General features: G+C 46.3%; 1 protein-coding gene across 2 annotated transcripts in view; it reads left to right on the plus strand.

The window, feature by feature from the left end:
* Positions 1-11587, plus strand: part of Plcl1 (phospholipase C like 1 (inactive)) — a 275177-nt gene extending 263590 nt beyond the window's left edge. For both annotated transcript variants that reach the window (XM_041668423.1, XM_041668424.1), the window contains exon 6: positions 9868-11587. In XM_041668423.1, the coding sequence (XP_041524357.1) occupies positions 9868-10050 (183 nt within the window). In that variant the 3' untranslated portion in view covers positions 10051-11587. The remainder of the gene's footprint in view (positions 1-9867) is intronic.
* The last annotated feature ends 619 nt before the right edge of the window (positions 11588-12206 follow it).

Genomic DNA, 12206 nt, shown 5'->3' on the forward strand with positions numbered 1-12206 from the left:
TTTTAAGCCTGAGAAGGCTCGTCCTCACGGAGGGACTTTCTGTTGCTTTCAGCTTACTTCCTCTGAATCCCGTGTCGAAACTCTGGGGTTTCTTCAGCAACAGGGTCTTCAGGGAGGCGCCAAGAGCAACAGCTACTGCTGATATTGCTTTGGGAGTTTCTTGGCCTCCCTGGGCAAACACTCGAAGAGGATTCTTGTGTTTAGTACTGGAGTTTTATTAGAGGGTCTGTGGCTTTTGAGGGGAGCCCCATGCCCCACGTGACGTAACTTCATTTAAACTATAAGCATATATATTTGCATATATATAAACTATATATGTAAACACTTATGCATATTATATGTAGCTTTAGGTAAATACAAGATTGTACAGCTTCATATGGCTTTTTCAAACATCCTTAGCATCGGGGCTCACAAGCATGCTGAAGCGGTGGAAGAAGAGGTCAGGGTTGCCTTGTTGATTGTTGACCTATGGCTACAGGAAATATCATTAGGTCTCGTCAGAAACAGCTCCCAATTTTCAGCAGGGGTCACTGAAAGCTTCTCTGATCTTTTGCTTTGTTTTCTTAGTTGATATGTCCAAATTCTACAGAGTATCAGCTGCTGCCATATTAAAGAGTAGAGTGTGAGCATCCTTCCCCGGTGCTTGCTGCTAGCTCCGTTTTCACAGTCTTCTATTCTGGGAAGATATCCGAGGCCCAGATAGGAAGAAGGATTAGGGAGGCATTGGCACGACATGAAACTGAGGAGGTTTTATGAATGCATGGTGGTTTTTTTTCCCTCCAGGCATATATATTTATAAAGTTGATTTAAAAATAAAAACAGGTAAGAATGACGGTATTTGACATATGGGAGAAATATTTTGACACCTACACACGAGCTAGCAGTAGCGTTCCAGAGAGTCAGCAGGAGCGAGGCCAGGGAGATGCAGGTCCCCTCAGAGAGAGGGCTCAGCTGTGACCTTGCTGTTTCCCATGACTGTGTCTGGCCCTTTTGCTTTTGCCAAGTCCACAGGATGAAGACATTCCCTTCAAAGGTGTCAGTAATATGTGAACTTTGATTTGGGCTCTGGGTTTAAAAATAACGGCGTGAAAGTCCTCGTTTAGGCCAGTTCAGTGGATGCTGTAGAGCAGATGCTGGCACTGGATGAATATAGAGATCTACTCCTTAGTACCAATTAGGGAAACATTGTTGGGGTTTCCTGTCCTGCCTGGTTCCCTCAGTCGTGAAGTCCCAAAGAAATCACACAGAGGTCTACATTAATCATAAACTGATTGGCCCGTTAGCTCAGGCTTCTTATTAACTCTTATAACTTCCTGCCTAGTGACTGGCCAGTCAGCATTTATTTAAAACATAATTGACAAAATGCAGAATTGTCCCACACCAGTAAAAATACCGCGTTTGTGTAGAGAAATGCAGAGTGGGATAAACACATGGTGGGAGAGAGGAGTTATCAAACCAGCATGACTCTGAATGAGCAACTGGAAAGGAAATTTCCTGGACTTCCCACGTTTGGATGGGGTTGGGTAGGGTTGAAAACATTCAACATACACAGTTTGTGTGTAGTAAATAAGAGCGGCGGGGCTGCGTCCCCGGCACCTGGCCGCCCCCACGGCTAGCTTTACCTAAAATAATTACACGGAAACTGTGTTCTTTTAAACCCTGCTTGGCCCTTTAGCTCTAGCCCTTACTGGCTAATTCTGATATCCCGATCAACCCATCTCTAATAATCTGTGAGCACCAGTCTTACCGGGAATATTCTAGCCCACGTCCATCCTGGGTTGGAGCTTCATTGCATGTGTCTGCCCAGGAGCCAGGAGCATGGTGTCTCTCTCTCTCTGAGGCGTCTGCTCCCGAGAGGAGAGCTGTGGAGTCTGAGCTCACTTCCTGTTCCTCCCAGCGTTCTGTTCTGTTTACTCCTCCCACCTATCTTCTAACCAATAAAATGGGCCAAGGCAGTTCCTTTATTAGCCAATGACCTTCCTCCATCATTTGTGTCGAGCACAGTTGCTGGATGAAGCATCTCTGAGGACCCTTGAGCTAAGCATCAATCGATTGGCACAGCAGAATGCCCTCAGCCGTCATAACATTGACGTTTTCCCCTCTAGTCTTGTTTGGTTCTATCCTAGCTCTCTGGGTCATCCAGCCTGGTACTCCAGGCAGAGACACAGGCGAACTTACTCTCCTGGCATGGGTTTTAGGCTAGATTGGTTGGGCACTCCCCTAATCTCTAGGCCACCCTTACCCCAGCACATCCCATAGGTAGGACATGCTGTATGTGGAAGGTTCTGTGCCTGGGTTGGCTTTCCACTCCCTCCACTTGAGGTTTTCGTCGTCAGAAGATGGCTACTTCAGGCTACATATCCACTGTTGCTAGGAGTCTTAGCTGGGATCATCCTTGTAGATTCCTGGGGGATTCCCTAGCCCTAGGTTTTCACCTGACCCTAAAATGTCCCCCCATTTCCAGTCGTCTCTTCAGTATTCTCCCCCTCCATCCCCCCAAAGCCTTTTCATTGAAGTTCCCATCCCCACCTGCCCTCAGCCCACTCACGAAATCTCTTCTATTTCCCCTCCCCAGGGAGACCCAGGCGTGGCCCTAGGACTCCTTCTTGTTACCTAGTCTCTCTGGGTCTTTGCTTTGTGCACAATTATCCTTTATTGTGCAGTTAATATTCACTTATGACTGAGTACATGTCATGTGTGTCTTTCTTGGTCCGAGTTACCTCACTCAGGATAGATTTTCTACTTCCATCCATTTGCCTTCAGGTTTCCGGGTGTCCTTGTTTTTAACAGCTGAGTAACGCTCCATCGTGTAAATGGACCACATTTTCTTTATCCATTCTTCAGTTGAGGGGCATCTGGGTTGTTTCCAGGCTCTGGCTATGACAAATAAAGCTGCTGTGCACATAGCTGAGCAAGCGTCCTTGTGGTATGATTGAGCATCCTTTGGGTATATGACCAAGAGCAGTATATTTGGTCTTGAGGTAGACTGAGTCCTGGTTTTCTGAGAAACTCCCACACTGACTGCACCAATTTGCACTCCCACCAGCAATGGAGGAGTGTTCCCCTTGCTCCACATCTTCTCCAGCATGAGCTGTCACTTGTGATTTTTATCTTAGCCATTCTGCGAGGTATGCGATGGAATCTCTGCTTCCAGTTGTCATGTCCAATGGTCCCTTTGTCAAAATGGTGGCAAGGATTCTCCGGACACGGATCCTGGGGGGCCCCGATACCCCTAAGGCTTTTTCAGAGTTTTCAAGTTCCGCTCAAGGTTTTCCGTTATTCAGCTCACTGGTGTTGAAGCAATTTTGTTGACATTTTCTGTCAGTGGATTAGGCTTGCAGTCATTGCCCGTGGCAGACAGATGGCCTTTCAAACGCTGCGCCCTCGAAGGAGCCCATGGTAGGAAATCTACAGAAGGATAACAGTTCTGTCACAGACAATGAAGCTCGCCATCGTCTTCCTTTTTTTTTTTGCGGACAGACGGCTTGGGTTCATTTTTACTTTCTCCCCTGTTTTAAAAGAAACGGCCACTTCAAAATGTTTATTCCATGAACAAGCAACCCTTCCGTGTGTTGCACAATTCTACAGCCTTGAAGTGACAAGATAATGGGCTCTCGGGGGTGGGGGAGGGTGCCTCATCCTGTGGAATCTGAGGAAAGCGTCCACATTAGCGCAGGTGCGTCTTAAAACAGTAATGCGTCTTTTCCAAGATAAAGAAGTGTTGAAATCCTGGCTTCACTTTTGGGAACATCTCATTCCCAGTCCTCCCCAAATCCTGTGTGTCGCTGCCTGCCAAACTGCTTTCAAGTTTCAAGGTTCATTATTCCTAGGGTTCTGGTTTCTCTCAAATTATGTTAGCTGCCATCTTTGGCAATCGGCTCGCACGGGCGGGAGGAGGTAATTTAGGCTCCTGGTTGCTGCGAGGAGAAATCATATCTGATAAATAGCGATGAACCCTCGCCTTAACAGCAATCCCTGAGTCTTTAGCTAGCGTCAGTCAGTACTCTAGGGTCTGAGGAAGAACTATTGGGAGATTGAGGCTATCCTGGACTTTACAGCAAACCCAAGGACATGCTGGGCTTTGTATCAAGACCCTGTCTCAACACATTGATAAATGCTTCCAAACTCCATGCCTATATTGGAGAGAAAGGCCAGAATTCAAAAGTTTCAGCATAAAGATTGTGTGTGTCATGGGCAAACCACATTTATTGAGAAGCAGCAGGAATGTTAGAAGTGATATAATGATATAATGCCCTGATATGCCCATACTTTCCTCACATTTTAGGAAGTGGGACTCTTATGGTTGACGAAGAAGCATTGCATCACTTGCCAAAGCAATGAAGCCGACATAGAAGGGAGACCTCAAAGCAGCAGGCTACTAATCAATAACCCAGTGGTGCCAGTTGTGGGATTCCCCCATGGGAGGTGTTGATCAGGGGGACTTCAGAGGTCCCCAGATAGTACAGGCTCCTCTCAGTCTCCTTGTTGTCAGCAGGAGCTAGAGGACAGACCCCATTGCTAATGACACCACACAGCTCAGTTGTAAGATACAGAGGGAGCAGACTGGCCCGGAGCTGGAAATGTCCTCTCTTGATGTGGGCTTCCCCTCTGTATGCTGTGAATACCATTGGTTAATAAAGAAACTGTCTTGAGCCTATAGCGGAGCAGGGCAGAACAGAGCTAGGTGGGGAAAACTAAACTGAATGCTGGGAGAAGAAGGTGGAGTCAGGAGAAGCCATGGAGCTGCCACCAGAGACAGACATGTTGGAACCTTGTAGATAGGCCATGAGCCTTGTGGTAAAATATAAAATACTGGAAATGGGTTAATACTAGATGTAAGAGCTAGCTAGAAATATACTTAAGTGATTGGCCAAGCAGTGATTTAAATAATGTAGTTTCTATGTGATTATTTTGGGAGTCTGGTCAGCTGGGGAAACAAGCAAGCGGCCTCCCTTCCTGCTACACTCTCTTCTAGTTAACTTTCAAAGTGCGAGAAGATTCGATAATGGCAGGTGGAAGAGAAAAGGCATTAATGGTCTCACCCAGCTGCAAACCCTGTGAATTATAAAACTCACCTTCCGGGCATGATGTGCTCATATAGAATAGAGTAGCCCAAGCTCTGAGACCCGACCTGCAGACGGAATCCCACGAGGAGTACGGAAACCTGCAAACGCAGTCAACAGCCCATGCACAAAAGTTTCCCCTGATTGTCTGTGTTTACACCCATAGATAAAAGCTGCTCTCAGCCCTAACCAGTGAGTCTTCCTTTTCCATGAATGGTAGTCAATGTAGAGACTGTCACTATCCAAGACACTGAGAATAAAGGGTTGTTGAGGATTCAGCCCTCAATATGATAGGCTAAGGTTCAGAGGACACTGGGAAATATTGGGTAGAAGGAATATGAGAGCTAGGATATATGGAGATAATAATTTCAAAGTGCTGTCATCCAGGCACAACACGACCATTGCAATCACAAACCCACACAGCGTAGAGATAGCTTCATTGTTTCCGTGTGTGGCTGTGTACGTGGAAGGGTCTTTCCATTCCCAGAGTTCTCATTGGCTGCTTTACATATTTGTGGTGCACTCTGGGACAGCCCGCACGTTTCCTTCCCGTGTGGTAGAGGCACTGGACACCCCATCTTCCTTTGCGCTTGTGAACTGGCACCGCAAGGGAGGTGCAGTTCATGGGAAAGGTGGGCGTGGGCGAGCCATGCATGCCTTCGGATAGCGACTCTGCCAGATTGCAGCTGAAGCTATCCTCAAACACTAGAGTAGACTGATTTTTGCTAAGAGAGGTAGGAAAAACAAAATTCCTAAGTATCCTCTGAAAGATTACGAAACACAGACTAACTGAGGATTTATATTTAGAATTCCGGTTACCTTGATGCATGCAGTATCATGAGATTAAAGACACGTGATGTCATGCTTAGAATACTCAGTTTTCAAGTCATCTTGGCTACCGTGTCCTGATAGAATTTTACTGACACTCATCCGCTTGTGAATCCCAAGCTTATATTAGCGAATGAGAGAGCAGGAAGGCGTCCTAAGGACTAACATTGTTACAGTGACTCAAAGGGGAAAAGCTGTGATACGGTAGTCTACAGTCCAAATCCTGCTGGGTATTTCCTTATTTTTAGGCAATGTACTTTAATTGCAATTAGTATAGTTAAAGGTACTTTACCAGGTATGTCTAATTTTGTTTTTCGATATGCATTACCTGTCATTAGTTTTTAGCTTCAGCTTCTTAGAATGATCTGTTATGATTGCCCGTGTTTCCAATGGTCACTTTCTCAGGATGTTGGACTTGCTATGCAGCCTTATATTCAGAAGCCAAATAGGCATGAAGATGAGTGGGGCGAGCCTCTCAGAGCTGTTCTTTGTGTCCCCGTCAGCATCAGCACGCCCGAGTACCCCATGCTGCTCTCACGCTCCTTTGGACGAAAGTGGCTTCCTTTGCCCCTCTGAGCTGTGACTTCTCACCAGCTTTCTGACAGAAGAGGGAGCGGCTGCTTGACATTTCTCTCAAGTTGAGCATTCTGGGGTCAAACGGTGCCTTAATTTTGCATTCTATGCCGTGACAATCCCAGATCATTTTAGTGTAACAGGAAGCATTTCGATTTATAAGCCACTAAGAAAATAAATTCTCTAGACTTCACTTTCTCTTCTTCCTCCAAAAGCCCTGTCTGAAGAGGATAGAATGAAAACATTCTTTGAAATGCCTCATTGGTTGTGCCTTAACTGTATATTCTACAAGACTCTTTTGCCTGAGACAGTTTGGAGGAGATGCTCCAAGGACAGAGATGTTGGAAGGAAGGAGATCTGGTCTGAGCTGGTTGTTGTTTGTGACGGGGTGGAGAAAGGCGCAGCCAGCTGGTTAGGGGAAATGGCTGAGCCCCAAATGGGAGAAATCACCTAAGAGACTTGCCTGAATGGGGGTCCTTAGCAGGACACATCAGCTCTGTACAGTTTTCTAGAATAAGAAACTGAATTTCTCTTCTGCCTCTGGTGTCTCACATGGGAAGATCCAAAGGGAAAAAGTCAGTGTGTGCTTCCTTGAGCCACAGAACAGAAACCCTAATCCTAGCTTCTTGAAACAATGAAACCCAAGCTTCATTAGCTAGTCATTTAATAATTGTTTGTTTTCTTCTGCCAGTGCCTGTCATCGCCTGGGCTGTTGGGAGATGATGTGGGTCTGTCCTTGTCCACTGGTACAAACTGTTTTCCCCGACTGGCCATTGTTTTCTAGAGAGACTGGCTTCTGTTCACCAGAGCTGGCACAGGCTGGCCCTCAGGCTTGGATGCCACTTCCCAGAACCGGTGCCCTGGCAGTGGGCTGATTAAAATGTGTGTCATAAGCCGCTGTGGGAATGGGCATGAGAGCGTGTTTGGCATTCACACCACCGAGACCGATAGCTGTGTGTGCTTCATTTTTCTCTTATGTGACTGCAAAGCGTGCCAGCTTGCTTTAAAAAATGTCTGATGATCGTTTCGAGTCTAAGCCTAAAGGGTTGTAAGCAAAACTGGAAATAATCTCACATGCAGTCGCATCGTTAATAAAGCGTGTTTATAAAGGGATTTTTCCAGTTTTAAAAAACGCTATCCGTATACACCGCCTTGCAAAACAGTCGCTTGCAGGTGCATTTTAAGTATGCCCCTCAAGTCTCTATTGCGAGATAGTTGCGAGTTATTTATGGAGGCCATAGGGGAGCCTAACTGCTTTTGAGATCATTTTATAGCAGTTTATTGGTGATCATTAAATCGCAAACAGCTTTTCAACCTGGGTTCTTCAATCTTCGAGCTGCCAGGAAGGCCCCAAGTCATTCTCAGTTCCTTCGCAGGACATAAAAGCCTACAGTGCATTTGGTGGGAGGCTCTCTGACAGGGCCCCCACCTGGGTCTTCTCGCTGTATCCTGCATCCCTGGCCCCTCGTCCCCTCTGTAGATTCTGTTAGTGCCCCGTGGGCGGTCATGTTCTTCTGTCTCTGTTGTGGCGTGGACAGCCGTTGAACAGGTGGCTTCACTGTGTGATTGTGTAAACAGAAGAGTGTACGATTTGTGCTCGAAAGAGGCCGTATCTTGTAGTGGCGATGACCACAGACCTTTGAACAAGCTGTAGATCCACCACCGAGGGGCTGCGTGACTCTGGAAAAGGTGGTCCCTCTGGCGCTGTCTTACAATAGGTAATCTGGAGTTCATGAAAATATCTGTCACCTGGAGTGTGTGACAACTGAGTGATTCTGCCCAGAATAGAATATTCCCTGCACAGAATAGGACCTTTGTGTGTTCTGTTATCTTTACTTAATAATTGCATTTTACCGGTTTTATAAGTGGCTTCAATATTCAGGGTCTTGGGGGCAGGGGTGCTTTGTCCAGCATTCTGTTAAGAGAATTATCCAGTTCCAGGAATGTTGTGAATATGTTCCCCTCAGGGAATGAGTCTCTGACTGTGTGGGAAGGGGCACGGGGCCTGGAGGGAAAGACAAGACTTTGGGGTGGCTGTGACCTTGTGCCCGAATGGAAGCTCACCACGCTCAGACTCCCTTCTCCTCACACGGAGGTTTCATCTCCACAGCCTCCGAGTTTGCTTCTAAAACCCTAGGCCATGGTTTGGGCAACTGAAGGCAGTCCATTTTAACACAAACGGTACTCACAGGGCAGCCGGTTCATATGAGAGGTTGAGGGGGAGCTTAACTGTCTCTACAACGGGTTAGGATCAGCAACTAATTTTATGGGTTTTGAGAAAATAAATATTCTAAGGCATTTTCTTAGCAGGTAGTCTATACACTTTAAGAAGATGACATTCATAAAATTAAAGAAAGGTTGCTTTTCATCGCGGATTGCTTGCTCTAATAGGCTATTATCCCTCTCTGAGTGAGCCCGAGCTGGATAGAATGCTCCAGCAGTCATTACTGCCCCCACACTCTCCCATATCATCCCTCACCATTCCGGGGTCGCGCTTGCCTACGCTGCTGTGGGAAAGGGAGGAGAAGGGGGAGGTTACTTCCTCTTTGATCTGTGCACCACAGAAACACACTCCCTCTTCTGCACACTTCTGTAGCCCTTCAGGCCCTGAGCCGATAGGGGGCATCCACTTAAACACTGTAATAATAAACTCATTTCAAAAAATAAAAGTGTAGGTCCTGCTTTCTTCTGACACACTGACGCAAATGGCAGCCAGCGTGTCCCAGAAACCTCTCCGTGCTTTTTATTTTGATGGACGTGCGGTGCCTTGAGAAACGTCTGTCCCTTACCAGACCGGAACATTGCCCTCAGTATGCAGAAGCGCACAGAAGGGATGTGTGTAGGTCACAAGACACCAACAGGAGCTGGCAGCGATAACCCGATCGGTTAAAAGCCAGCCCAGCAGGCACGAGACTGCGTGCCTGCGTGCCTGTGTGCGTGCGTGTGTGCGTGCGTTCCATCGCGGGATGCTTCGCTTTGTGCTGTTTAATCTGACAAGCCAGTTTGCTTTTCAGTTTTATGGAAGAACATCTCTCCTCATCTTCTCCTAGAAATCTTGGCCTGAGTAGGCAGGAACTTTAAAGGTGAGCAAAGTCTCCGACTATGGTTGGAAGGTTCAAGGGCCCTCTGTGTCCACACGAAGTCTCCCCTACAGGAATCCCAAGGAGCAGCCGATGAAAGGGAGCCTGGGGGGGGGGGGGCGGGTTAGGTTTGAGATTCTAGAACCCAAGAGCCAATCCCTCCAATCACGGTGGAAAATAAATGCGGATATAACCCTGGAGAAAGAAGCGCAAAGGTCTGGGTCTCTTGCGTCCTTCGCCAGCATCCCGACAAGAAAGGGAGCAGCGTTGCTGCGTGAGCTCGGTCCCTAACCTTCTTCTTCTCTGTGTCCACCTGTCTGCAGGGACAAGGAGACTTGCTGAAGAATGCCAAGAACGAGGCTATAGAGAACATGAAGCAGATCCAGCTGGCCTGTTTGTCCTGTGGCCTGAGTAAAGGCCCTGGCGCTGGCCCCGAGGCCAAGGGCAAGCGCAGCCTGGAAGCCATAGAGGAGAAGGAGAGCGGCGAGGAGAACGGGAAGCTGTGACCGAGGCCGGGCTCATGCGCACCACAAGGACTCCGCTGTCTCATTCTTGCCTTTTCGTTTTGTTTTTACGTTCTTCAGACGTTCACAGAGATGATGCCCTCCGTGGGGTGCTGTACATAAACATATATTTTCACAGTGCCAGCATTTTTCTGTAGTTAATTTATCTAAGCTAAAATTGTTCGTAGCACTGTTGTAAACGCTGAGCTGTGTGAGTAGACCCGTGTGTGTGGCTGCCTGTGTGCACGTGAGTGTGTGCGCGCGTGTGTGTGAGTATATCTATGTGTGACTGTCTGCGCATGTGCACATGCGTGCATGCGTGTGTGTGCCTATGTGTGGCTGCTTGTGCGCATGTGCACGTGTGTGTGTGTGTGTACCTATGTGTGGCTGCCTTGCACACGTGCGTGTGTGCGTGCGTAAGAGAGAGAGAAGTTCTGTTAAAATATATTCTCTGTCGCAGTATTGGTTTTAGTAAGTTATTCTTTATGATCATCTGGAGACAGTTGATAATCTAAAATAATAGTGAGCACTTAGTGTAACCCATCGCTCTGGTTAGTTTTAGCTCTGTCTTTGAGATTTAATTAATTTGGGGATTTTAGCACAGCTTATTACTGAAGAAAGCCAAATGTATCAAAGCAAGGATGTTTTTATAGATTTTAAATAGAGATTTTAAAATGGCAGTAGAAATTAAAGCGGATGAATCAATTTTCAAATCAGAATTCTGGGCAGACGAATTCACTTCTTCGTTCAGCAAAGTCTTTAAAATATTTATTAAATGAAATCGAATTTAGGATTTAGTCTCTGTAGATGTTTACTAAGCATGTGGCTTTGGTTGAAAAGCTGACCACAGCGAATCGGTAGCCACCAGGCGGGACTCTGAGACGCACCCAGTGTCTGCGGTGATGGGACCGTTGAAGGGACAGTAATGGAGTCAGGTGTGATATTTCCAGGTTTGCCGGGCGGGAGTGCGGCGTTCATTCGCTGTGACTGGAAGCGGGCAGATGCGCGTGTTTGGACAGGATTGGATTGAGTATCGGGTACTAAATTTAAATATAAAGACATTGTGCAAACAGTATCCTTTTGTCATGTTGGGCGGACATAAATTCTGTACGTCAGACATCATCTTTATGATGATGTGATAGCTAATTCAATGGCATGCATGGGATAATCGTAACGCATACAGTAAAACTCATAAAGAAGGAAGTGGCTGATGAGGGTGCATTTATAATTATATCTAGATAATTTCACCCTAATGTCTTCATAAACCTCTTAAATGTAATGTTCATTCATCACCACCAACAGAACTAGATGTTCTATGGTTATGAAAGAATATATTTATTTAAAACATTGCTTTTATTTTGAAAAGCTTCTTAATTAATTTGATTGACAAATATGCTAATTTGGGGGAGCCTAGAGAAGATAATTGTTGAAATTTTGCAAATATGAACATCCTCTATAGCTACTGTGTTATTTCTGACTTCTTAATACTACTATGTTCTTGTCGCACATTGCCGAAAGAGTAAAGATATCAAAACATGGATTTTTTTTTTGTTCTCCTTTTTTGTGACTTTATTGAAAACGTGAAGGTCTTGTTACGTGAAAATGTTAGCAGGTATATACTGTTTCCACAGACCAGTCATGATAAAATCTCTCACTGGGCTGAAACCAGGCACTTGGGGAGGTGGCTGGGTTCATCTGAGGACCAAGTTCTAAGAGTGCTGTGGCCGCCTGAAAGAATCTCTCTGCTGTCCACACTTGACCTGCTGTGAGAGGGATGAGAGCCGTGTGATTCTGTACGATGAAAGATAAATACTACCGACAGAGACGGGATCAGCCAGCTGGACTTTGCTCGGTGTCTCCAATCCTGTTTGGATCAATCCATGCCTTGCAGGTAATAAAGTTGGGTGGCAAAAACATAGAATACTTATATTTTCTTTGCTTTGCTTTGGGGGATCAAACCTAGTTCATCCCGTTCATCCCCAAGCTCCATTCATACTTAGCATCTGTCTCCGTCTTCCTGAGAACATGCTGGTGATTCTGTGACCGTGATATTCATAGGGCTATTGTCAACACCTTTTTATCCATTCTCTGGGGACCTCTGCTAGTGAGGAAGTAGGGCACAGTTCAGGAAGGAACGTTCTAGCTGCCAAGAGGATGAT

This window comes from Microtus oregoni, unplaced genomic scaffold, assembly GCF_018167655.1.
Source record: "Microtus oregoni isolate MIOR12 unplaced genomic scaffold, Mior012 000018F_ref0000195, whole genome shotgun sequence".
NCBI lineage: Eukaryota > Metazoa > Chordata > Mammalia > Rodentia > Cricetidae > Microtus > Microtus oregoni.